Raw genomic sequence first — 26,718 nt, forward strand, 5'->3', positions numbered from 1 at the left:
ATGCTTATTTTTGGTCTTCTAAAGTGTACTAGTACCTTAAAGCCTTATAATTGTTATAAAGCAACTTTTCTTTGTTTCATAGAAACAAAACTACTTAAAATATCTTCAACTTCCAAATTTTCGAGCATATCATTCTCAATAGCCATAATTTAGGGAAATGATAGTCTATTTTTATGCCACTGTCGAACCGTGACAGTTTTTAATAATTTTCATTTTTGAAAATTACCGTTTGCCTGTTGAATTTGTAATCATCAGAGTAAGATAAACCTTACAAGCTACTGACAAATTTCGAAACTTCAATTCGAATTTGTTCTCATAAATAACCCAAAAAGACTATGAAGCAGGAATACATTGTGTTCGATATAAGTCCTGAAGATGGACTATAAAATATTTGAGCTGCAGTAGTTCACCTTAAATTTCAGCTTCAATATCATCAGTATAGTTTTCATGTAGTTTTGAAGCACACTCCTTTATTTGAGTATTACTTGGTCTTGGAAAAACACACAAAACACCAAATACTGTGTTACTGGCTCGTACGCTGTCTACTGACAACTCAGCTCAATAATTAGCTTATCCAAAATTGGTAAATTCGTTTCGCCATTTAAATTTTCTCCACCCTGTAGAAAAACTTCATTTGAATCTTCATCATCAAAATGTAGTTTTCTGGCTCGCGTTTGTTTACTCTCGTCGGTGTATTTAGAGTATTGGAGATCGCAGACGTTCTGCTCGTAGTAAGTAAAATGATCTCTTTGGGATTTTAAGAACTCCAAAAGTCATTTTTAGAAGCTGAGCTGCAGTTTCAAGTTCAATCTCTTCTCTCTGTAATGATTTCCTGACAGCGTTGATAAGTTCTAAAATTGTTGCCCAAAACTCATTCATTATAAATGTTTCTGTTTTGACATTTCTTTCAACAAACACTTAGACTCATGAACTGTTTCAGCTTTCTGATTAGGGTCTTTAGCAAGATTATGAAGAGGTTTTAGACAAAGCTCTTGTTGCATCAGCCCGTGCAGTCCATCCAGTGCTGCTTGTTCTTTTAAGGACAAGGTTTAGATCGTGGTGAATGGAATCGCTTAGTTGAGTTTCATTTAAGCATTTGATTGGAGCCTCCCAACGGTGGGTAGAGGCTGAAAAAAGGTAATCACGAATTGAACAAATCCAAAATACGATATTGCTCCAACGGGTCCAACGCAACTTTTAGTACCACTTACTCCAACTAAAGTGAGTGTGCGACTGTGTGGCACAGGGCACAAAAAATGTAAATTACAAGTTTGTTAATCTTAGATAAAGGAACCTGGAGACCATTGTATTTGCCTGACATGTAGCGAAAGGCATGGGTAATGAAGGAGAGGGTATCGAGGGGGCGATGTCTCATTTGTTGCTCTTGCTCTTACTACTTTTCTAAGAAACCGTGCAGACTGATAGGCAGTACTGTTCTCATAACATAAGCTTTCTATGTGAACAAAAGTATGCATTGTCCATATCATAATATCATCACTTTTATGGTATTGCGCGATTTGAATTTTTCAACATAATATGATTTATAATTTTTATTTAAATCTAATTATTATTTTTTCATTTTGGGCACTGCGGGGCCCCCTTTGGGGCCGAGGCCCTTAGGCAACTGCCTACTTTGCTATCCTTAGCAAATTGGTTATTCTATTGGTTAATCCGGCACTGGGCTTAAGGTCTTTATTTTGAATATAAAGAATTTGATACTGTTCATTAAAATAATGATTATGATGATTATACTAGACAGGGCACACTAGTTCGCTCCCATGGTCAAAAAACCCTCTTAATTACATACTAGTTCGGTCCGAAAACCATAACCTAGTTCGCTCCCATTGTTAAGCGGATTAAGTGTTTATCTATTAAGCTCTAGGAAAATTAATATCGGCAAAATTGTTACTGTGACTTTTGTATTTTATATAGAAATTGTATAAAATTGTATTGGATGTTACAAATTTTTATAAATATATGAGACAGTGGAATTAGATTATATTTAGATTTAGCCCAATAAAAATTTCGTTTTAGGTTCTGCTTACCCTTCACTTAAAAATTAGACTTGTGCCGTTGGTTGCTTTTACTTGGGGGACGAAAGCCACCCCTTCTCATGGGTGAAAAATCATACTTTTGAAATAAGTCCAAAAATGGATAAATTGACTAATTCTAAGCAACTTTGGTTCTAGAGAGTTTTTTTTAACTAAGTTAATGTTAATACTTTTCGAGTTATTAGCGAGTAGAAATTTTTATTTTTTGGCGGTTTGTCTCAAATAACTGAAAAAATAAGTATTTTGTCGAAAAAATAATAATCTTAGCAAAAATACAGCATTTATGGAAGTTATACTTGTAATTGTCAATAAAAAACATAGACTTCATCACTTATTTCAGATTTCTCCATCATGAAATAAAGCATTCAAACCAACCGTACCTAACTAAAGTAATAATGATGAGATTTGCACCACAACTCTATACAGAGTGTTTCATTGGGAAAGTAACATACATTGACTGTAGAAAGAGGACACTTAGGCGGTCTCAAAAATACCATACTTAATGGGTCACTGATGGGGCCAACTATATGGTGTAGTACCCTCAGCCTACACTGAGGGGAACATGCCAAAGAATACCATCAGGGCCAGCCCTGTCTCTCGTAAGAGGCGAGAAATGGGCCTGAACGAAAGGTGCTTAGGCCGTCGTTTGAGGTGTCGAGTTCGTAGAAACGAGTGCAGGGCGCGATCCACTTGCTGCTTGCAGTAAGGGTAACGTGGCCGTCGTTTGAGGTGTCGCCAGGCGGGAGGGGCCTGATAGTATCCGAGACGAGCCATTAGTCGCACTGACCAACGGTCTACGTACTTAGTATCCGAGACGAGCCTGACGGGGGACCACTCTACTTTCGTTCTGTATAACCTCGCCAATGGTTAGGCGCAGTCCGGGAACGACAAACCCTACTGTGACTTTGGGTTAGGCAAACAGCAAACCCTGGAGGCGCTGGTAAGGCGTTTTAGCATACCCTGCGACTCTCAGGTTAGGCGACATGCAAACCCCACTGACGCTTATAGGTTAGGTCACATGTTCTTAAACGCTGGATCCAAGGGCCAGCGTGGACATAGCAAACCCAGAAGCGTGGAGAGAGTGGTACAGGAGTAGGCTCCTGGAACGGTTATCCTGTCAAACGTGCTATGCTGGTGGACCATTCCACCAAGATGTCGACCTGTTCTGCCGGATAGGACTTCATCTAATAGCGACACAGGTACTACGGGGAAGGGGAGCCCCACGTGTTCGGCCAGCGTGCCCCTTCACTGGAGACGGACTCGTAGGGGCAGTAGTCTCGCATGATAGGACAGTTTCTTCTCCTGATGCGGAGACACTCTCGGCGTGCACCTTTCCTCCCAAATGGGTGTTTGCTGAAGACTCCGTATCGGGGAGACCCCAGACTTCACCACCTGGGGGGGGATGTCTCGTTATCCATTTGTGTTGACACGACATCCTTAGTAGGGCAGGGGTTGATGGGTCTCCTTGGCTTCCATCGACTTCTAATCCCACACTGACGCGCAGGTGCGTCCTTCTAACGAGGGACGCGTGCGACGGTGCCGCTCACAGACCGGAAGATCGTCTGTACATAGTCCATAGTTCCTCCTGGAAAGGCCATCCAAGGCGTAGCGCCGCACTCCAGTTCCCGCCACTTGGAGCACTTGCCACGGCATTTAGCGACGAGGAATGGTGTAACGGATTCCCGGGGAGGAGTGGTCGGTATTGCGGGCAAGTTGCGAGTACGGGAGGAGGCCGCAACTGTCTCCACAAAGACTTTCGAACGTTTACGGGGGTCCTTACGGGATCAAAAGCCTCTTTTGGTTTTGGGGGGGATTACCATCCCCCCCAAGCCCCCCTGGTGCGGTCGTAACTATGACTCTCTTAAGGTCTTACTCCATTAATAAGAGAGATACTGGGTGTTTTACCTATTTTGCCATTTTCTTATTTGGTTCATAACTTTTTAACCACACCGTATATTTATTTTATATTTGGAACGCCAATATCCTTTAAGGTGTACAATAAATTAATTTATTTACAAATGTAAAAAATCCAGGCCCGGATTAAAAATATTAGAAAAATGTTCCGACCCAAAAACAACACCCTGTACATTAATTTTTTTAAAATGGATTTTTTAGTTGAAAAGAGGATGAAAAACTAAATTTAGTGGTATACTTTGAATTTTCATCAAAATGATTTTTCTGGTCAAATTTTGAATTTGAATTCTGAAATTATGTGAATTGCGAGAGCTCTAAGTAGAAAAAAAAATTAAATACAACTTACAACTTGTTAACCGCACTGTATATTTATTTTATATTTAACACGCGAATATTCTTTTAGGTGTCCAATCAATTATTTTATTTACAATTATAAAAAATCCAGGTCTGGATTAAAAAATATTGTAAAAATGTTCCGACCCCAAAAAACATTCTGTATATTAAATTTTTTTAAATGGATTTTTTAGTTGAAAAGAGGATGAAAAACTAAATTTAGTGGTATACTTTGAATTTTCGGCAAAATGATTTTTCTGGTCAAATTTTGAATTTGAATTCTGAAATTATGTATGTGAATTGCGAGAGCACTAAGTAGAAAAAAAATTAAATACAACTTACAACTTGTTAACCGCACTGTATATTTATTTTATATTTGTAAAAATAAAACTATGTTTATTTTCAGTAGTAATAACCCAAGGACATTGATAATTGTTCGAAAAAATTTTATAACAGATTTCGAAAGCTTGTTGCTTGGAAACAGACCGACGCCGTAGGCGGAGGTCTGTTGCCTGTAAGCAACAAGCTTGAGAAAGTTGTTAAAAAATTTTTGAGTATTTATCAATGTTCGAGGGTTATTCGGATAGAAAATTTTTTGCTGGTTATGAAAAAAAAATACAGAGCAGAAACAATTTATTTAAATGTGCAATTAACAAAGGAACAATTAGAAAAATTTAATGAAGATCCAGACATGTTAGTTTCTATAACTGATGAATATGTATTTCCACTACGCATGCTGTTAATAATTTTATTATGATGTTCTTCGTCAATGTTCAAGTACGGTTTTATTGAGTTGGGATTGTTATGCCCCGTAATTTTTATAAGCTCTTGCTCTTGAACACCACTTTTGGCCAACCAACTGACCGCGGTCGATCTATTATAAATGGGCCAATAATAACTTTCATTTCCTTATAATACTTTTCTTGTAAAAGCTTACTTGTTAGGTTCCACATGGTTTTGACAGTAGGTTCTTTAAACTCTGTACCATCTTTTCTTCTCATGTTCACAGCCCAATCCTTTAAAATCGACGCCAATTCTTCCACCGTCCGATTTCCATCTAATTCATATTTTCTATCATTGCAAAAGTCCATAAACGCTTTTCATACAAATTTTTTACTGTAAACAGTATCTATTCTTTGGTATATTTGATTCGATAATTTCATTAATATTCTCATCACTATTACAACCAAATCGTGACATTTTGAAATATTGAATATTTGAAATGTCAAAATCGAAATGAAACGAAATGTAGGTATCCATAGCTACATGATTGAGTGAAAACAGCCCATGGGATCTGTTTTCAGTATAATGTTGGTTTTATTGGTTGTATTCAATCAGATGACCACAAATTAATTGATTTCGTTGGATTTCTAATTGAGCAAAAAATTTTCAATAAAACCACATTTAGTTATTTTAAGTTATTTATAGTTTTAGGTGGCATGACTGTGTAATTTTAGTTTGAATGACATTTGTAAATAATTATTTGACAGTTGTCAAAAAACTCAGAGTAAGAAATAGCATGTTCTTGATTCTCTTTTTTAGGTTTGTATTTTTAGTTATTTTAGTATTGTTGTATTAATGTTTATCATCTTTATTGTACATATTGTAAATAAACTCTTTTTTAGATGAATTCATACGGCTATCTCTTACACGAATAAGAAGTATGAAACTACACTTATAAATCAAGAACTTAAGCTGACCAAGCCAAAATAGTGATAAAAATAGATTTTCAAACCGTTATTTGTACAAATTAAGGATGAATATTACATCAATGAAAATTTGTATTGCTATAGAAGCAAGCAGTACTGATAGTAAGAAGAATGTATGTAAATTTAAGTGGTTGCAGCCAACACAGTCACCTTTCTATTATGAAATGCCTGCTGAAAAGCAACTTCAAGATTATCATTCTGAACTATTTCGTCTGAAAAAAGTAAAAAATGTTTTAGCATCCATGAAATCAAGAGGATGCTTTAGAACATGTACCATTTTATTAGATGATAATTTGAAAGTGATTTATTTTGATTCAGATGGTGATGTGGTTTATCAAAATGAGTACCTACAACAGACCTTATTACCAGTGTATGAGAAGAAAGAAGCGATTGAACAATCTCCACCATTAGTCGAGTTGCTCCAGAAACTTGGTGATACTAGTATACCTAAAGTTGAAAAGAAAAATTACAAAAAAATAAAAGATGATTTCGTACTTCGAAATTTTGATGGTAAAAATGTTCCAATGAATTCATGGCTCAAGACCTTCGAATCAGAATGTTCGCGATGTGAGGTGGATGCTGATAAAGACAAGATTTTGATTCTACGTCTGTTTCTTGATGGAATAGCAAAGGAATGGTTTGAATCAAAAATAATAACATTAGGCTTAGATAACAGTTTTGAGGTATGGAAAGTTAATTTTTTAGATAGTTTTTGTCAAACAGGTTGGGATAATCATAGAAAAGCTTATTCTTTTAAGTATGTAGGTGGTAGTCTTGTTGATTATGCATTTCGCAAAGAAAATTTATTGCTAAATATCAAAAATGATTTTCCTATTGATATATTAATCGATTTAATTGTGACAAATTTGCCAATTCATATACAAAATAATATTAATAGAGCTGAGGTTACAACAATGGAAAAATTGATAGGTGAGTTACGAAAGTTGGAGAGTTCAGTTATAAGCAAAAAAAAAATCGGAGACAAACCCAAATTTTGTACAAATACCTACCAAATTAAATACAATAATACCAAAAGAAAAAAATAGTTGTCAATATTGTGATAAAAAAGGATTCCCTGGGAGGTTTCATCCAGAGGCAATGTGTCGTTTAAAGCAAAAAGATAGAAGGACAATACAAGAAAACAAATCAAATGATATTCAATATGTTAATAATATTGCTATACAGGAGACATTAAATGAAACGGTAACCGACCAAAAAAACTGAATTTGCTGCCATTGATCAAATTAAAAGTATTCCTAAATAATAGAGAATTATGTGGAATCTATGACCCAGGTTCAAATGTTACTCTTCTGAATTCGAAGGTAGCAGGTAAGTTGGGATTAGTTATTCATGAAGATAGGAATATGTTTAAAACGATAAATGGCAGAACAAATTTTACAGGAAAACTAATTGCAAAAATGAAAATTAATAAAATTGAGAAAAATGTTAATCTTTTTGTAATTAATGATGAATATTTCGAGTATGATATTCTACTTGGATTGGATTCTATTTTGAATTTTCAAATGAAACAAGATTTTGATTTAGAAATTTATCAAAGATTAGATCTAGATATTGAAGAGAAGATTGAAAAGTTTAATCACAATGTTAATTTGACAGAATATTCAATAAACTTTAATGAAGGAATTCCCACAGAGCTTTTTGAAGCAAAATTAGAACATTTACAGCCAGAACAGAAAAGTAAAATAGAAATATTACTAAATAAATATGACAATATTTTTGCAAAACATAAATTTGATATTGGGCAAGTTCAAAATAATGAAGCTCAAATTAAACTTTTAGAACATAAATTTGTCGCAAAGAAGCCATATAGATGCTCAATAGAGGACCAAAAAGAGATAGAATTTCAAATTGGACAATTGTTAAAAGCAAATTTAATAGAAGAATCATCTTCGCCCTTTGCAGCACCTGTTACATTGGCTCTTAAAAAAGATGAAGGATCTAAAACAAGATTATGCATTGATTTTCGTGAATTAAACAAATTAATTGTTCCCGAACCACAACCTTTTCCATTAATTGACGAGATTTTGACCAAAACAAGGAATGCTAAATTCTTTACTACTTTAGATATAAATTCTGCTTTTTGGTGTATTCCAGTTCGGAATAAAGATAAATATAAGACAGCTTTTGTTACACAAGATGGTCATTGGCAATGGAAATGCTTACCTTTTGGGCTTAAAACATCACCAGCAATATTTCAAAGGATTTTAAGTAATATTATCAGAAAACATAATTTAAATCCATTTTGTATAAATTACATAGATGATATTTTAATATTTTCAGTATCATTTGAAGAACACTTAGAGCACATCGAAAGACTCATGGAAGCCATTCTTGAAGAGGGATTTAGGCTCAAACTTCTAAAATGTAATTTTGCAAGAGAAGAGGTAAAATATTTGGGGCACATTGTGGGAAACAATTCAGTTCGTCCTTTACATGATAATTTAATATCGATCAGAAATTTTCCAGCACCAGATACCAGAAAAAAAATACGACAGTTTTTGGGAAAAGTAAATTTTTACCACAAATATATAAAAGACTCGGCTAGGTTATTAGAGCCATTACATAATTTACTTAGAAAAGATATTAAATTTCACTGGTCTTTAAGCTGCCAAACAGCCTTTGATATGGTAAAGAGTATCCTGTGCTCTGAACCTATTCTCGCTATTTTTGACCCAAATGCTCCTACAATTATATATACCGATGCTAGTATTTTAGGAGTTGGTGCAGTTCTCAAACAAAAACAAGAAGATGGAGAAATGAAACCTGTGGCTTACTTTTCAAAAAAATTGAACAAATATCAGAAAAACAAAAAAGCAATTTTTTTAGAATGCCTGGCAATTAAAGAAGCATTAAAATTTTGGCAATACTGGCTAATGGGAAAGAAATTTGTCGTTATTACTGATCATAAGCCCCTTGAGGGAAGAGAACTTCGTACAAGGCCAGATGAAGAATTAGTAGATATGACTCATTTTCTTTCACAATTTGATTTCGACATTAAATATGAACCTGGAAAAGAAAATGTAGAAGCAGACTGCCTTTCTAGAAACCCAGTTTTGGAAAATATAGAAAATGCAGAAACATTTATAAAAACAGTGAACCTAGTGACATTAACTGAGATAAAACAAGACCAGAATAATAATCGACAAGCTATAGATAAAATGATAGGAACAATTTTTAACCAAGATGTATTCTATAAATTAAGGAAGAACCAGAAAAAAATAATTTTATCCAAAGATTTTGGAGTGAAGTTAATAACAAAAATTCACAAATTTTATGGTCATATTTGTGCTGGTAAAGTAATTAACAAAATTAGGAATTTTTACTACATTAATAATTTGGATTTACTGGTAAAAGATATCTGCCAGAAATGCGAGATCTGCTGTAAAAATAAAACAAGAGTAGGTCCAAAATATGGTCTCTTGTCACAATTAGGTCCGGCAAAAGAACCCTTCGAGATAATGTCCCTAGATACAATAGGAGGATTTGCTGGCAATCGTTCAACAAAAAAATACCTCCACTTACTTGTAGATCATTTTACCAGATATGCATTTGCAGTTACTTCCAAAAATCAGATGACAGGTGATTTTATTAAACTAATCTCTAAAATTCAAGATAAACACCCCATAAAAACATTATTAACAGATCAGTATCCGGGAATTAATTCCAAAATATTTAGAAATAATATGAAACAGTTAAATATTCAACTGGTTTTTACAGCAGTAGACTGCCCATTTTCGAATGGTTTAAATGAAAGACTTAATCAAACATTAATTAATAGGATAAGATGTAAACTAAATGAAACTAGAAGTAGAGCATGGACAAAAATAGCTGAAGAATGTATAGATGAATATAATAGAACAGATCATTCCGTAACCGGATACAGCCCAGAATATTTGCTTTTTGGAAAAGCGGATCCGATTGTTCCCGAGGAACTTTGTGAAACAAGAAATGTATCAAAAGATAAGCAAATAGCTTATAAAAATTCAGTACGACATCATGAATATAATAAAAAGCTGTATGACAAAAATAGTAAATTCCATGAATTTAAAGAAGGAGATTGGGCATATGTAGAAAATAAATCCAAACTAAATATAAAAAAACAAATTTCAAATACTTTATATGAAATAGATATCGGATACAAAAGGAACGATATGAACTATTTTCACATCTCAAAATTGTTGCCTTGTGACCAACCATAGACTTTCATGGTTTGTCATACCTGTTGGTGGGGGGATGTAAAAATAAAACTATGTTTATTTTCAATAAAACCACATTTAGTTATTTTAAGTTATTTATAGTTTTAGGTGGCATGACTGTGTAATTTTAGTTTGAATGACATTTGTAAATAATTATTTGACAGTTGTCAAAAAACTCAGAGTAAGAAATAGCATGTTCTTGATTCTCTTTTTTAGGTTTGTATTTTTAAGTTATTTTAGTATTGTTGTATTAATGTTTATCATCTTTATTGTACATATTGTAAATAAACTCTTTTTTAGATGAATTCATACGGCTATCTCTTACACGAATAAGAAGTATGAAACTACACTTATATATTTAACACGCGAATATTCTTTCAGGTGTCCAATCAATTATTTTATTTAAAATTATAAAAAATCCAGGTCTGGATTAAAAAATATTGTAAAAGTGTTCCGACCCAAAAAACACCCTGTATATTAAATTTTTTTAAAATGGATTTTGCATTTGAAAAGAGGATGAAAAACTAAATTTAGTGGTATACTTTGAATTTTCGGCAAAATGATTTTTCTGATAAAATTTTGAATTTGAATTCTGAAATTATGTCAATTGCGAAAGCTCTAAGTAGAAAAAAATTAAAATGCGACTTAATTTTAACCAATACCATTATTTAATCTAAATTGGTAAAATATAAAAACATTTCAGTGTTTTTTTATTATCTGTGACAAGTAGTTTATGGCGAATATTCATCTTTAAATAATGAATAAATAATAAAGAGTCAATAAAGAATACATCACTTTAATCAACAAAGTATCTAAAAATTATAACAAAACAGAGAAAATTGGCAGCATAACTATTCAAAACTAAAGTACTTATTCAAAATTACCACCATCAAAAATTACTGTTATGTGTCAAAATGTTAATATTTTACCAATTTAGATTAAATAATGGTATTAATTAAAATTAAATCATATTTTAATTTTTTTTTACTTTGAGCTTCGCAATTCACATAATTTCAGAATTCAAATTCAAAATTTTAGCAGAAAAATTATTTTGCCGAAAATTCAAAGTATACCATTAAATTTAGTTTTTCATCTTCTTTGGAAATACAAAATTCATTTTAAAAAAATTTAATATACAGGGTGTTTTTTGGGTCGGAACATTTATACAATATTTTTTAATCCGGACCTGGATTTTTTTATTTTTAAATAAATTAATTGATTGTACACCTAAAAGAATATTCGTGTGTTAAATATAAAATGAATATACAGTGCGGTTGACAAGTTGTAAGCTGTATTTCAATTTTTTTCTACTTAGAGCTCTCGAAATTCACATAATTTGAGAATTTAAATTCAAAATTTGACCAGAAAAATCATTTTGCCAAAAATTTAAAGTATACCACTAAATTTAGTTTTTCATCCTCTTTCCAACTGAAAAATCCATTTTAAAAAAATTTAATGTACAAGGTGTTGTTTTTGGGTTGGAATATTTTTCCAATTTTTTTTAATCCGGACCTGGATTTTTTACAATTGTAAATAAACTAATTTATTGTACACCTTAAACGATATTTGCGTGCCAAATATAAAATAAATATACAGTGTGGTTAAAAAGTTATGAACCAATTAAGAAAATGGCAAAATAGATAAAACACTCAGTATCTTTGTTATTAATAGAGTAAGACCCATTAAGTATGGTATTTTTGAGACCGCCTAAGTGTCCTCGTTCTGTAGTTAACGTATGTTACTGTCCCAATGAAACACCCTGTATTATCATAAAATTTCAGGTGACTACTAATTACCAATCTTTTCAAAGAAAAGTATCACTTGCAATTTCTTATACGTAAAAACCCCATCAAATATTGAACAATGAGCTCTAACATCATAATACTTTGGTGATAATATGGTTATAATTTTAATATAATTTTAATTAAGAAGTCGTTTTATATTTAGGTAAATACAGTGGAACCCCGATAAGTCGGCCCCCGATAACCCGGAAGTCCGGCTAACCCGGACCGATTTTCATCAGATAAACATTTTGATTTTCAATATTTTGTATTTTGACAACGTCCCGATTTGGGCGTCGAAACGTTAATAAAATTATTTTTCAATTTAATTGTGGCTTATTTCCCATCAAAATAGTTAATTAACAGACAAACCTTTCAACAATAAAAATGTATGTAATATTTGAGAGATGTGTATGTGTGTAATTTGAACTATACGATAGTCGATAGTAAAAACAACAGGCACCTGTCTGTAGTACCTATTCCTTTTTATTTCAAACTTTCTTAGCATTGTTTAGGAAAGACTATTTAAAAAATTCTTTTATAAACAATGGTCTTTAGTTTTCACTGTTCTTAAATAACATTACATCGTTGTGCCTGTATCGTGTGTCTTGTATTGTTCGCTTCCGTTTGCTTACGTTTGTGTTTGGTGTTTTTTTTTTTAGTAATTTTGATGTGTAGGTACTGTGCATATTTATAAATATATTTCATGTTATTTCAATTTTAACGGAGTTTATCTGTAAGTATAGCCTATTTTATTAATTTTTACCATATTCTCCGGCTATCTCGGATTTTCGATAACCCGGATCGGCCGCGGTCCCGATTAATCCGAGTTATCCAGGTTCCACTGTACAAATTTTGAGAAATATTTATTAAAATTTTTATTAATAAAATATATTCAAAGTACCTGCAAAGTACCCCCCACCCCACCTACGTCGGGGTCGTGTTTGGTGTCATTCGATAGATTTTTGAAAAATATCGAACACTTATTTTTTAGTTTTTCGACCTGACGTCCATTTCGCGAATTGCTTTTTTTGTGAAACTTACCCATTCCCTTACGCCCAGCTCAAATCATCATATTTTTGAAATATACACAGTTCTACATGTACTTAACTTACCTTATCTTAATCTGACGATTTCGAGGTTTCTAATTAACTCCCCTGTATTAAGAGTCCATATATGGTAGGGGTGGGGTACATTTACATGGTAGGTACAAGGTTTCTCCCCATGTGATTTTCTGACAAGCTCATTACCTTCATATCAAATTTAGGAATGTATTTGCTTACGTTATACTTGGTTTTATTTGTCCCTAAATTAACTCATTAGGATTGAAAACACAAAAATAGGGGGAAGGCAAAAAAGTGTACCTCAAATTAAAATGCATCTTTTAAAAGACGTAGTCTGCAGTGGTGAAAAACAACTAAAATTGCCAAAAAAAAATTTATATACCTCTAAACTTTCTTAACAATAAGAGTTTTTTCTTTAAAAATATTTAAAAATTTATTATCTTTTTTCCAAATTAAGAAGTAAAAGTTCCTTTAAAAATTAGTGCATATTTTATAGATCCAGCTATTTCTATTCCATACCCATCCATTTTATTTTATTTTATTGAAAAATTTTTCCCGACTCAGCTACGTTTTTTATTTGCCATAATAAATAAATCAGCCGCGCCACAACCGTCAGCACTTCACCGCGTCGTGTGCCCCAAAAATATAGCCAAAAATTTCATAAAAGGATCTCCTAGCCTGGTTTCCAGCAATGTGCCACTAGTGGCCCCGAATATCACCTGTAGACCCAATCGGCTTTATTTATGTCCCGCAATAACAACAGAGTCCCTTCGTCTGTTATGCTATATGAATCGATTAATCATGCTTCACTTCGTCACGATAATCCCCCTCGTATCCGATTATTCGCTAGCGGCTCTATGAAAGGCAAAGCTGGAGGTGAGGGTACCAGATTGAATATATATTTTTTACTCCTATGTAAAAACTCGTAGTAAATAAGGCGGAATATGCTTGAGAATATTTTGGATCTAGATCTAAATATCAAAGTTATTTAAACTTTGTTTTTAAACCAAGAGGAGTAAACTAAAAAGCCAAATTCACACCCAAGAAAGTCACTAGAAATATCACCAAATACATCTTCTTTTTTGGTTGATCATATCGGCATTTGACGGTAATCCATAATAAATATTATATTATACTAATATGCAGTGGCGTAACAAACTCCGTCGAGGCCCCCCCGCAAAATTGGAAATGGGGCCCCCTTTAAAAAATTATTCAATGCGACATGTGTAACAAATACCTATATGTGTTACAGCCCAGTAAATCAACGTAAAATATGGCGATACCTTGTAATTTTCGGTGTCACCACCGAAGTGGTCAACTCAAGACATTTCGAGTTATTTATGAGTAAAAATGTTTATTGCTCAACAAAAAAAACACGTTTTAGGCGATTTTTCCCAAATAGTTCAAAGAGTAAGTATTCGATCGAAAAGAATATTGTCAGCAAAAATGTATCTAGCTTATAAAAAAAGTGAAATAAAAATGAAGTCTATCGACTCAGTAAAAGAAAACTTGTAGCTCATGAAAATTTTTTCTTATTCGTCAAATTCAAAATCAAATATTTCACCGTGAAATAACCAAAAAATGAAATACTGTTCGGGGAAACTCATTAGAACTTTTAAGTGTTTAAAAGAAGCTTTATTTTTTACAAAAGTTTCTAGCATCAAAACTAAGCCAGTTACACTCAAAATACAGTTAATCCCATTTTTTGGTAAAAAATTGTAAAAATCTCCCCCCCCCCCCCCCTATTTAGTAGGTACCCCAAATGAACGTAATCATTATCGCCTTACAAGTTACCTAACATTTTTATACGACCTGTAAGTTTCACCGGTCCAAAGTGCTTATTTTTAAAAGGGTTCTAGTTTAAGGGCTTGAACGAGTCACTAATCAAGAGTATATGCAAATTTTAAACAGCCATGTCTTAACCAATTTTTGTCTTACAGAAAAACAAAATAAAACCAAAATATTAATAAAAGCAAGACCTACATTTCTTTACTCTTTGAGATTTTTCCTATCACTAATACTTTTTAAGTTATTTTGAAAAAAAAAGGCATTTTTACAAAATAAAGAAACTTTTAAATTTTTTCAAAAATAAGAACTTCTAACCGGTCAAACTTACAGATCATATAAACAATAAATATTTAAAGTAAATGGTAAAGCGCTAATTATAAATTTTATTTGGGGTGCGAAATAGGGGCAGATTTTCACGATTCTTTTTACCAAAAAAGGGGCCAACTTTATTTTGAGCTTAACTAGTACAGTTTTGGTGCTAGAAACATACAAAAATTTAAAAAAAATAAAGCTTTTTTAACATTTAAAAAAAGTTTTAAGAGTTTTTCCCGAAAATGGCTTCATTTTTTGGTTATTTCAGGTTGAAATATTACATTTGGAATTGGACAAATAAGAATAATTTTTCATGAGCTTCAACTGTGCTTTTACTGTGTCGATAGACTTCATGAATAAGTACACCATTTTCTGAATCTTATAAGCTACATTTTTGCTACAAATATTTTTTCGATGACTAATATTTAATTCGATAAATACTTATTTTTGAGTTATTTGCGAAAAACCCGTCTGAAAACGTTGTTTTTTTTTAATAAACATTTTCACTCGCAAATGGCTTGGAAAGTATTAGCATAGATAAAGAAACTCTATAGAAGAACAAAAGTTGCTTATAATTAGTCAATTTATACATTTCCGGACTTATTTTAAACGTATGTTTTTCACCCCAATTAGCGGTATCACCCCCCAAAGTAAAAGCAACCAACGGCATAAATCCAACTTTGAAGTGGAGTGTAACTAGAACCTAAATCCAAATTGTCAAGCAAATACGTCCGTCGTGACGCTGATAATTTCACTCCAAAACTGTCATTTACTGAGCTGTTGGTGTATTCATGCATTGTTTATGACGACTTACATTTTTCATCTTTATTGGTAGGTATAGAATAAAATATAACCAAAATTACTAAATGATTACATCATTTACATTAGTATTATTCTATGAGATGAACAACTTTCTTCGTGCACTATCTACTATCAGCGAATATATTATCTACAATTTTATTAATTCGGATGGACAACTTTATTTTCAATACTGCACTGCTTAAAAAACGTATGTATGCAAATAATATAAAAACACATTTTTTACATAATAATATATTAGACAACAAGATGGGGCCCTTGACATATTGGGGCTTCATGCTGCGGGGTCTCTGGATAATTGTATCGAAATACTAAACGTAGGTAAAGATTAAAGAGAAAACACATTTTTGCAAATTGCAATTCTCAAATCTTTCAATAGTCACGTACAAAACATTATAGTTTATTGTCGTTACCATAAAATTTCGGTAGGCCGGAAGGGATTAAGTTTCTAGATATTATGAGATGATTCACTTGGCAAATACGTCTATTTAGAAATTTACGTTCTTAATTTTAAACACACAACGTAAAATAATATAACAATAACAGATTTTTACATATCAGATGACAAGATGGGGCTCCTAAGCGATTGGGGACCCCCGCAAGCTTCATGCTGCGGGGGCCTCTGTTACGCCCCTGCAGTAATATGTCGCTAAAGAGTTCTAAAAACGACTGTTTTTTATATAAAAACAGACTAAAAATCTAAAAATTAAAGGAATAACGCCGAAAATACAAAAAATCGCTGATATAACTTAATTAACCTATGAAATGCCAATAGTGTCAAAATTTTATAAATGTCAAATTTGATAACACTGGAGTAAACTTGCCTGAGGTTGGACCAATTACAAACAAGATTTACGGCGCAGGAAATTTGAATTAGTCCTCTTGGTTTAAAAACAGACTATAGTAGTCTCGTTAAAACCGAAAATGACTCTCTGCACATATAAAACGATTATTAGGCCGATGGTCACATACGCATCACTCGTATGGTGGCCAAAAACACAACAAACAACAGCTAATGCCAAGCTGCAAAAAGTGCAGCGGCTAGCTTGTCTGGGAATCACAGAGGCAAAAAGAAAAACATGCCCCACGGCAGCCTTAGAGGCGATGCTGAACCTTCCTCCCCTGCAGTTCTGCATAAGGAGGGAGGCAGTAACTACCGCCTTAAAGCTGCGATAGACACAAATAATGAAACCTGGCGATCTAGTGAGCCATCTTAAAATCTTGGAAGAAATTCCTTTGAATTCTAAGGATAAGCCGACATACGTCATGCTAGTCAAATTCGACTTTGAAACACCATTTGAAGTGGACATAAAAAACCACCAAATGGATGAAACAGTTGAACCGAAACTGGAGGAAGGTTCACTCTTACGGTATACGGATGGATCTAAGATAGATGAAAGGGCAGGAGTGGGAGTTACTGGGCCGAATTTCAGGCTATCCAAATCTCTTGGAAACGCCCTAACTATCTTTCAGGCAGAAATACATGCCATACAGATTAGTGGCCAAGAATGTCTCAACCGAGACACTCGTAGGGCAAAAGTCTTCATTTTATCAGACAACCAAGCTGCCTTAAAAGCTCTAAAGTAATTTACTTGTGAGTCAAAGTTGGTTTGGGAATGTAAAAACAATCCCTTAAGAAGCTGGCGGAACGCAACAAAGTAACTTTGATGTGGGTGCCAGGTCACAAGGGAATTGCAGGAAATGATGAAGCTGATAGCCTCGCAAAAGAAGGGGCCAATACCCCATTCCAAGGTCCAGAACCCTTCTGTGGACTACCAAAAAGCAACATCAGAGAGGAACTCCGGACCTGGGAACTCGATCAACTACAACCATACTGGTCCAAGACACCAGGACAAAGGCAAGCAGAAAAGGCTCATAAAGGTGTCGCCTAGTGCAACAAACCGCCTTCTCGAAATGAGTAAAAAATATATTAAAATGGTCACTGGCCTTCTCACTGGTCACTGCCCTCTGAGATATCATCTCAAAAAAATGGGCAAATCAGATAGTGAATCAGAGAACTGTCGTTTCTGTGACAACGAAAAAGAAACGGCAGAACACATTATATGCAATTGCGTAGCGCTGTTCTGCAAACGATTAAAATTCCTAGAAGAGGTCACCCTAACGCCCTCTGACATAGGAAACAAGTCACCTAGGATGCTAATCAACTTCATCAGAAGTATTGGCATCCTAGAGTTTAACTAGATTAAGGTATGCACAAAAGATCTTTATAGGTCGAAGTGCTGAGAGGCTCCATAGCCTTAACGACCTCAAATAATCTAATTTAATCTAATAGTAGTAGATAAGTTCATTAATAGGGTTCTGATAATAATACATTGACTTGCATACATACGGATTTGCATATTTTCACAACTTTTATAGATAAATGCGTATTGGGCAACAATTAAAAAATAAAACATATTTTGTGATTTTTAAAGGTACGTTTTTACTGGAGCGTCTGTTGCGTTCATCGCTGAACGATCACCACTGAGCGAAGATCGCGGTGTACTGCTAGTGTAGTCTGTTACGGAGCCGTTTTTACTGAAGCGGCTGTCACTGGAGCCGCTAACGTCGATCGTTGGTAACTGGTCCGAGAGCATACACAATCGCAAACGCTGAGCGACTATGGTAGTCTAGGCGCCAGAGCGGCCACCGTATCACTTTCAATTCTGATGGACAAACTCAACGGTTTCTTATGGATTTTTGGATGCTGATTACAATTTCGAGGGTGGATTTCGATCCGAGTGGTCAATAAAGTGGTTTATAAGGCTCTGGCTCATAAACTAAAAGAGATAAAAAAAATGTTTTAAATAAAATTTGTTCCTTAATAAAAAACGAAGAAAAAAACGTTTATTAAACTTAAATCCAACAATTAGAACTCAAGATATTGTAAAATTAGTGCACAATGCAAATTACTAATTGCAAAATAAGTATTTTTCGAAGTTTTATCGATCGTAACTCGGCTTCTACGCATGCAAATGAGCCTTAGAAGGTATCATTTTAAAACTTAATTAATAGGCTTCCAAACAAAGTTTGTTAGATTACTTTATCTTCATTTGTTTTAAAGTTATACCCGTTTTTTAAGTTATAATTTTCTTTAAAAAATTGTACATTAATTTGTTTATAAGAGTTTCAAGCAAATTTGAGCTATAAACATTTATACTTTAATTCACAATAATTATAGAAAAACTCAAAGGGAACAATTTGAGCTTTGAAAATGTTCGTAAGTTTATTTTTGGCCAAGATATCGATATTTTAATGGCGCGCTATGAGGCGCAAGATCAGCTCACAGTCAAGTAAGTATATTTCGACGCTTTATCGATCGTAACTCGGCTTCTACGCATGCAAATGAGCTGTTCAATTTTAAATGTCTCATTTTAAAGCTTAATTAATAGACTTCCAAACAAAGTTTGTCAAATTACTTTATCTTCATTTGTTTTGAAGATATACTCATTTGAAGTTATAATTTTCTTAAAAAATTTGTACATTAATTTGTTTATAACGGTTTTTAGTAATTTAGAGCAATAAACATTAAAACTTTAATTAACATTAATAATAGAAGAACTCAAAAGGAATATTTTGAGCTTTGGAAAGTGTTCGTAGGTTTATATTTGGCCAAGATATCGATAGAGTGATTACGCTGTAGGCCGATCTTGCGCCTCAGAGCGCGCTATTAAAATATCGATATCTTGACCAAAAATAAACTTACGAACATTTTAGTAAGCTCAAAATGTTCCTTTTTGAGTTCCTCTACCATTATTTTTAATCAACGTATAAATGTTTATAGCTCAAATTTGTTTGAAATTGAAACCCTTATAAACAAATTATTGTACAATTTTTTAAAGAAAATTATAACTTCAAACGGGTATAACTTTAAAACAAATGAAAATAAAGTAATTTAACAAACTTTTTTTGGAAGCCTATTAATTAATTTTTAAAATGAGACCTTCTAAGGCTCGTTTGCATGCGTAGAAGCTGAGTTACTATCGATAATGTTTCGAAAAATACTTATTTTGCAATTTGCAATTTGCATTGTGCACTTATTTTACAGTATCTTGAGTTCTAATTGTTGGATTTAAGTTTAGTAAACGTTTTTTCTTCGTTTTTTATTAAGACACAAATTTTACTTGAAACATTTTTTTTATCTCTTTTAGTTTATGAGCCAGAGCCTTGAGAACAATTTTTTGACCAGTCGGATCGAAATCAACCCTCGAAATTCGTAATTAGCAGCCAAAAATCCATAAGAAACAGTTGAGTTTGTCCTTTAGAGTTGAAAAGGACACGGTGACCTCTATTTGGCGCCTAGACTATAGTGGCGTGTACGTGATTTTGATAGTTTTTTATTTAAGAGATTTTTAGCAGTTTATGAAGTGAAGCTTGTGTTTATAAAAATGTCTCCTTTACATCATCTCCTAGTAAATGGTTGTTTATCAAAATTTTGAAGTATCCTTCATCTTGTCTTCTTTTAAAGATTGCATATTTTTCTAATCTTGAAGCACTTGCCATGTCTAATATTTCTTCGTTCTCTATTTGTTGTGCTAGCAGGTATTTTAACAATAATTGTTTTAATCAAAAATGAATATCCATTTTCAATTTCGTTGCAACACGAAACTACAGCCGCATTATATTCTAGTCCAATCAGAGAGTGCAGCAATCACCTCTACCGGTTTCGAAACTTATTAGTCTCTCATCAGGAGGCACATATGCTGCTCTCTCTGGCCCAACCAGGACAAACCCAGGCGCGCAGTTACGGATTGCAACGAACGAAATGGCAGGGATACCCTAGCGGCAACTGCTAGCAAAAGACAAAGTTTTCAATCTAATAGCACATAAAATAACACCAAAAATATTACTCTACATCGTACCAATAATTTAAATTATATTAATATAATATTACGGAAGATAGATCATAACCAAGGGCTAGTTTTAGATCAAGCCCCTAATGAAATCCGTGATCAGCAGATTCCTGAGGTTCCATACCAGAAACTCAACCTGATGATACACAGCAGGTAAACAACGAGTTGCGCGACAGTCTAGTAAACGAAATGGCTCGAGCCGTACAAGAGTTTAATGGAACAAATCCACTTAGCAGACCACCGCTACCAAGAATAAACTCTTGTAAGAAACTAAGTGCGCTGTTACAAATTGTGAACACCGAAGTCCTACCCAATTATGTCGTAGAAGCTCAAACATTGGAACATTTGCATATGCTCATCTACTCTGTAGCAACAGCAATTGCTAATGTAATGGGCATTAAAATCAATACACGACGGGGTACTAATAATGGAAGGACTGGTAACAGAATTGCACCCTGGGAAAGAGACTGTTCGGGAAGATTGAATTGAACGCGTAAGGATATTGGACAAGTTACGGAATATATTCGAGGAATAACCAGTAGAAAAGTGATTAGAAGATCTGAAGAAATAATGTTGAACACTGAAAGACATTCACAATATGATCCAGAAAACTGCACAGCCCAACCGTGCCTGGATACATTAAAACAAAAACTCTCAGTTTATTCAGGAAGACTACGGAGATACAAAGTTAGTAATAACCGGAAATCAGACAATACACCTTTTGAGCATTCAAAGAAGGCGTTTTATAGGAAACCTAATTCCACTGTAGAAAATGAAAATAAATCATACCCTACCCAAGAAGTTCATGAGTTTTGGGGAAATCAACTTTGAACACCAGCTACTCATAACAACAATGCTTGATGGATTGAAGAGACACGACGAACAACTGTCAACATTACAATCATATTCCTTATAAACCCTTCACCACTGAAGAAGTCTCGAATACTATCAAAGAGCGTCACAACTGGAAAGCCCCTGGACTTGACGGAGTTCAAAACTTCTGGATAAAGAAGTTCTGGAGTGTTCATGAGTGTTTGTCAATATTTATTAATCACATTATTTCTAATCCGCAGTAAATGCCATCATTTCTTACTCAGGGAACCACTTATCTAATTCCGAAGGATCAAAATAACACCCAAGATCCAGCAAAATACCGCCCAATTACTTGGCTTCCAACTTTGTACAAATTGTTCACATCCTGTGTAACACTGCGCATCTACCAACACTGTGCTCTAAACAATATCATAGAGCTTCAACAAAAAGGATGCGCTAGGATTCCATGGGTTGCAAAGAACAACTTATCATCGACTCAATCATTTCTAACCAATCATATTATATCAAAAAACGAAATCTCTTTACTGCTTTCATCGATTACAAGAAAGTGTTTGACTCAGTGCCGCATGGATGGCTTATAGATATACCTACTGAACATATATATAAAGTAGATGATAATATAGTGACCTTTTTAGAGCATATTATGACGAAGTGGAAGACTAAAATTCACCTTCAAACAGCTGGTGAAAACAATATCGAAACTGAAGATATCCCAATTAACAGGGGGCTTTTCCAGGGGGACTCGTTGAGTCCACTTTGGTTCTGCCTAGCGATGAACCCACTATCTCAGCTAATGAACTCCACTGACGCAGGTTTTAGCATCAAAAATAACAACAATGTGGTGGCGAAGCTTAATCATCTGTTGTATATGGATGATTTGAAACTAATGGCCATGGCTTCCAGTCGAAACCGCACCTAGATCAGATGCTGAAAACTGTAGAAATTTTTTCAAATGACAAATGACATCCATATGCAATTTGGATTAGATAAGTGCCGTATTCTAAATATAGTCAGGGAAAAAGTTCAGCCGGAGGTTTCGATATGCAAGATGGCCAAAACATCGAGGCAATGGATGAAATGACATGTATAAATATCTCGGAGTAAAGCAAGCACGAAAAATTGACCATTGAGTGTACAATGGTTTTGTACACTGGGTACTTTGCATTCTCCATTGTCTACTTAATTATTATTATTATTATTTATAGCCGATTTCCGTTTCTCATTTCCATTATATCTTTCTTATTAATTAGATTTTTTGATGTAAGTATTATTGTTTTTTTTATTACTGTCTTTTCTGTATTTTAGCTCATTACAGGAGATTCTTGGCCAAAGGTACAACATAAAAAGTAAAAACTGTAATATTTCACCCTATATTGTGAAGTGTACCTACTGAAACAGATAGTTCCAGGCACTTGACTTCACCCATTTTCATATATTTGTTAGGTTTAATGTAACTTTTATGTTCGGTAATAATGTACTAATGGGTAAATCAACTAATAAATAGCTAATGGCATTTAGCAATATGTACCTTACACATTTTAATATTATTTATTTCAGATATTACATATATAAATATTTAACTATATGTATAAACTTATCAAGTGCCAAGTTACAGATTAGGATTTTTCGTAAGCTTTGGTGACAATAAGCAAATTGACAATAAACATTTTCATCAAATTCACCACTTTGTTAAAATTAAATAATAACGTAGCAGATGTTATGCAGTATAGCAGAACAAATCTAAAGCAATAAGAGTAATGGATTCAATGTCACTCCATCAGTGTTAGCAACCGAGTTAGTAGATAGGTATATTTGAACAAAAAAATATTATACATAGTAGATACGAAAAAAAAAATGAGTTTTTACCGGCACACAAGTAATAAAAATACAGGATATCAAGATAGTTCACAGTTGGCGAAACAGAGGAATAATCAGGAATCATGACACAATTTTTGAAAATCAGCGACAGGTCAATTTTTGATTAAAGGAGACACATGTTTCCAGTATTTTCGATTAGAGTGTCTTTTACACCTAAGAGCGGGTTGACAAGATCAAAGTGTACTTGGATCCAACTTGGGCGAAGTGCATTTGTACAAATTATGTATTTGAACCAAGTTGGTTGCCACGGTTAAATGACTTGGATGTCAAATAACCATTGCAAAGGTGTCCGTCCAATACATTCCGTTTGTTGCACGTCATCCGCGTAAATCATGATGTCACATGATACCAACACGAAATATTTAGAATTTAGACGGTAGGCTTGTTCCTTTTTAGAATTATTTAGCCGAGTACACGGGGATATTACAGCCACTAGACATATATTTTATTATATACGCGTAGAAATAATATTGGAAGATTTCTATTAATGTACATTTAAAGAAACATCCCCTAACTTGTTTCATTTAATTTGTGTAAGTGAACTATAAAGCGTTTTTATAAAGCACACTTGTTCGGATTACACTCTAACTGCAATCGACAAATGACATTTTGGCATAAATTGGTAACATTTATTTGACAGTTGCGGTGATGACACTCCATATTTTTGAATATATTCTTCTTTAGCGGCGAATCGATTGAGGGTAAAATTGTACATAGATCTGCGCGCCTGCGCACACTGACAGTATGTAGTTCTGACAGTATGTAGTTCATTGCTAATCTTTCAAGATAGGTATGTATGTATGTATCTCTAACCGTGCAAATAAGTCATTAAAAGAATATATTAGTGTTTTTAGGAAATGTATTATTTATTATAATTCTTGTGTTTTTGGATTTGTGTTTCCCTGTAGTAAAATAATAAAATATTATATAAGCATAACATTTTTACACTACATGTCGCCGTGTTGTGTATTATATCCGAAACTTACATGTCAATCCCTAGGGCCTCGCTGGAGTAGTGGGAAATGCGTTAGCACTGAGATTGGAATGACGCGGGTTCAATTCCTGGGCGATTCATATTTTTTTTTATTTTTGGTTGTTTTAATAAAAAATTTTTGAAAGTGGTAGATAAGAAAGTTAGTTTGATTTTTAAATAAAATACAAATAACCTTTTAAGTATATTTACTTCGTTTAAATTACCTATTATATAATAGAAGAATATCTTCTTACGTGCGTACAAAGTACACACACATTCTTTTTTTTATATTCTTTACTATTGGGACCGTGCAAGTTCGGCAAAGCGACACCTGGTTTCTACGCTCAGACGCATTTTTCGCACTTTTAATTATATTGGCCAATTATATTAGTCCTGGTTACTGGATAATTGTCAAGGCCATAGTCCAACCAAAAAAATAATAAGAAGAAAAAGTCAGATTCAGGTTATGTTATTAAAACGTAAACAATTAATGTAGTAAATAAAATTAGTTATTAAAATGCAGTACTGCAAGCAAAATACAATTAATTAAATTTACCATTTACCTTTATATAATAATTGCATATCATCTCAATATTGTGGAGCAATATATAACTTTTCTTCTTTAATGGCAGTAGGTATGAAATATACGTCAATTTGACATTTTCAATTGACAATATGAATTATTTAAGAAAGTTGCAGTTAGTCCAGAAAGCCACTGAGCATCCGCTAGGAAACATATTCCGATTCGGATTTTTTGCACAATCTTACTCAGAAAGGACCCCTTTTAACAAATTGGCATGTTGCCAGGACCAAAAGTGAGTCAACAATTTTTTAAACTTTTTTTTTGTTTTTTTATTAAAATTATTTTTCTTGCATGGAACAATGTTGTATGTTTTTTTAGGTTTTTTGGATCATTCCAAACAGAAAAGGTCTTTAGTGACTTTTCTCTAAAGTTGATAGTTTTTTACATATAAGCGATTAAAAATTGAAAAATTCCGAAATCGGCCATTTTTATCCTTCAAAAACTATGTGAAAACTGAAAATTTGAAAATAAAATAAAAATTTTATTTTTAATTCAGTTGCAATGCGAAGGCAAAACAATCTTACTTTTCAATTAGAATACGGAGCGCAGTCCAGTCCCTTGAATCGCGATTTTCGGCTCTTATTGGAGCCTCATCGGAAAGAACGTAGGCTTGTTCTCCATATCCCAATTGATCCGCACTGAGAGGTTTTCCCACCCATCGCAACTGAAGTGAAAATATTAGGTGACTAGCGTCATCTGGCAATTAAAAGATGAAGTTTTCTAAATATTATTAATAATGCTATTAGGATCGAAAGCTTCATCTTTTAATTGCCAGATGACGCTAGTCACCTAATATTTTCACTTCAGTTGCGATGGGTGGGAAAACCTCTCAGTGCGGATCAATTGGGATATGGAGAACAAGCCTACGTTCTTTCCGATGAGGCTCCAATAAGAGCCGCAAATCGCGATTCAAGGGACTGGACTGCGCTCCGTATTCTAATTGAAAATTAAGATTGTTTTGCCTTCGCATTGCAACTGAATTAAAAATAAAAATTTTATTTTATTTTTATATTGGTCTTTACTCCTTCGAGTAACTAGGTCCATTTTCTGTTGGAATTTACCAGCTGAACAGACGGGGTCGTGAATTGTAAGTTTTTTGAATTCCCTCTTGTCTTCTTCGCTTCAGCATCCATTTGGCTTGCAAATTTTAGAAGCCTTGGAGGTGTTACCAAGGAAATGGACCAATAAGTTTTCGATTTAAAAATCTTTTAGTAATATTTTAATATTTTCTAAATATTATTAATAATGCTATTAGGATCGAAAATTTCATCTGAAAATTTGAATGTTGCCAAGGTAGGTAGATATTCTTTGAACATCGATTGATGAAATCCCGAAGAGTTTTTTACAATACAATGGATGACGTCACTAGTATACCATATATGCCACAATATCATAACTTAAAAATAAAAATCGACCGGTTTCGGGATTTTTCCTTAAAGTCGCCGGTTTACGAAATAACGAATTTATTCCTTTCATTTGCACCATACTGTATACACATGCAAGGGTGGAAAATAGTGTCGCGCACGCTTGATTAGCAATTAAAAATCAAAGGAGTTTTGAATATTGAATTGCAAAAAATTTTTCGGGATTTCATCAATCGATGTTTAAA

The 26,718-nt window shown here is 33.6% G+C and overlaps 2 protein-coding genes across 2 annotated transcripts in view; one reads left to right on the forward strand and one right to left on the reverse strand.

Moving 5' to 3' along the window:
• Positions 1-26,718, reverse strand: part of LOC126891934 (LIM homeobox transcription factor 1-alpha) — a 366,239-nt gene that overhangs the window by 335,016 nt on the left and 4,505 nt on the right. The window lies entirely within an intron of this gene.
• On the forward strand, positions 5,702-7,564 carry LOC126891937 (uncharacterized). The gene is made up of 2 exons (XM_050661285.1): positions 5,702-5,840; positions 5,924-7,564. The coding sequence occupies exon 2, from the start codon at positions 6,055-6,057 to the stop codon at positions 7,051-7,053; it is 999 nt and encodes a 332-aa protein (XP_050517242.1). The 5' UTR covers positions 5,702-5,840; positions 5,924-6,054; the 3' UTR covers positions 7,054-7,564.

Source organism: Diabrotica virgifera, chromosome 9, assembly GCF_917563875.1.
Source record: "Diabrotica virgifera virgifera chromosome 9, PGI_DIABVI_V3a".
Classification (NCBI taxonomy): domain Eukaryota; kingdom Metazoa; phylum Arthropoda; class Insecta; order Coleoptera; family Chrysomelidae; genus Diabrotica; species Diabrotica virgifera.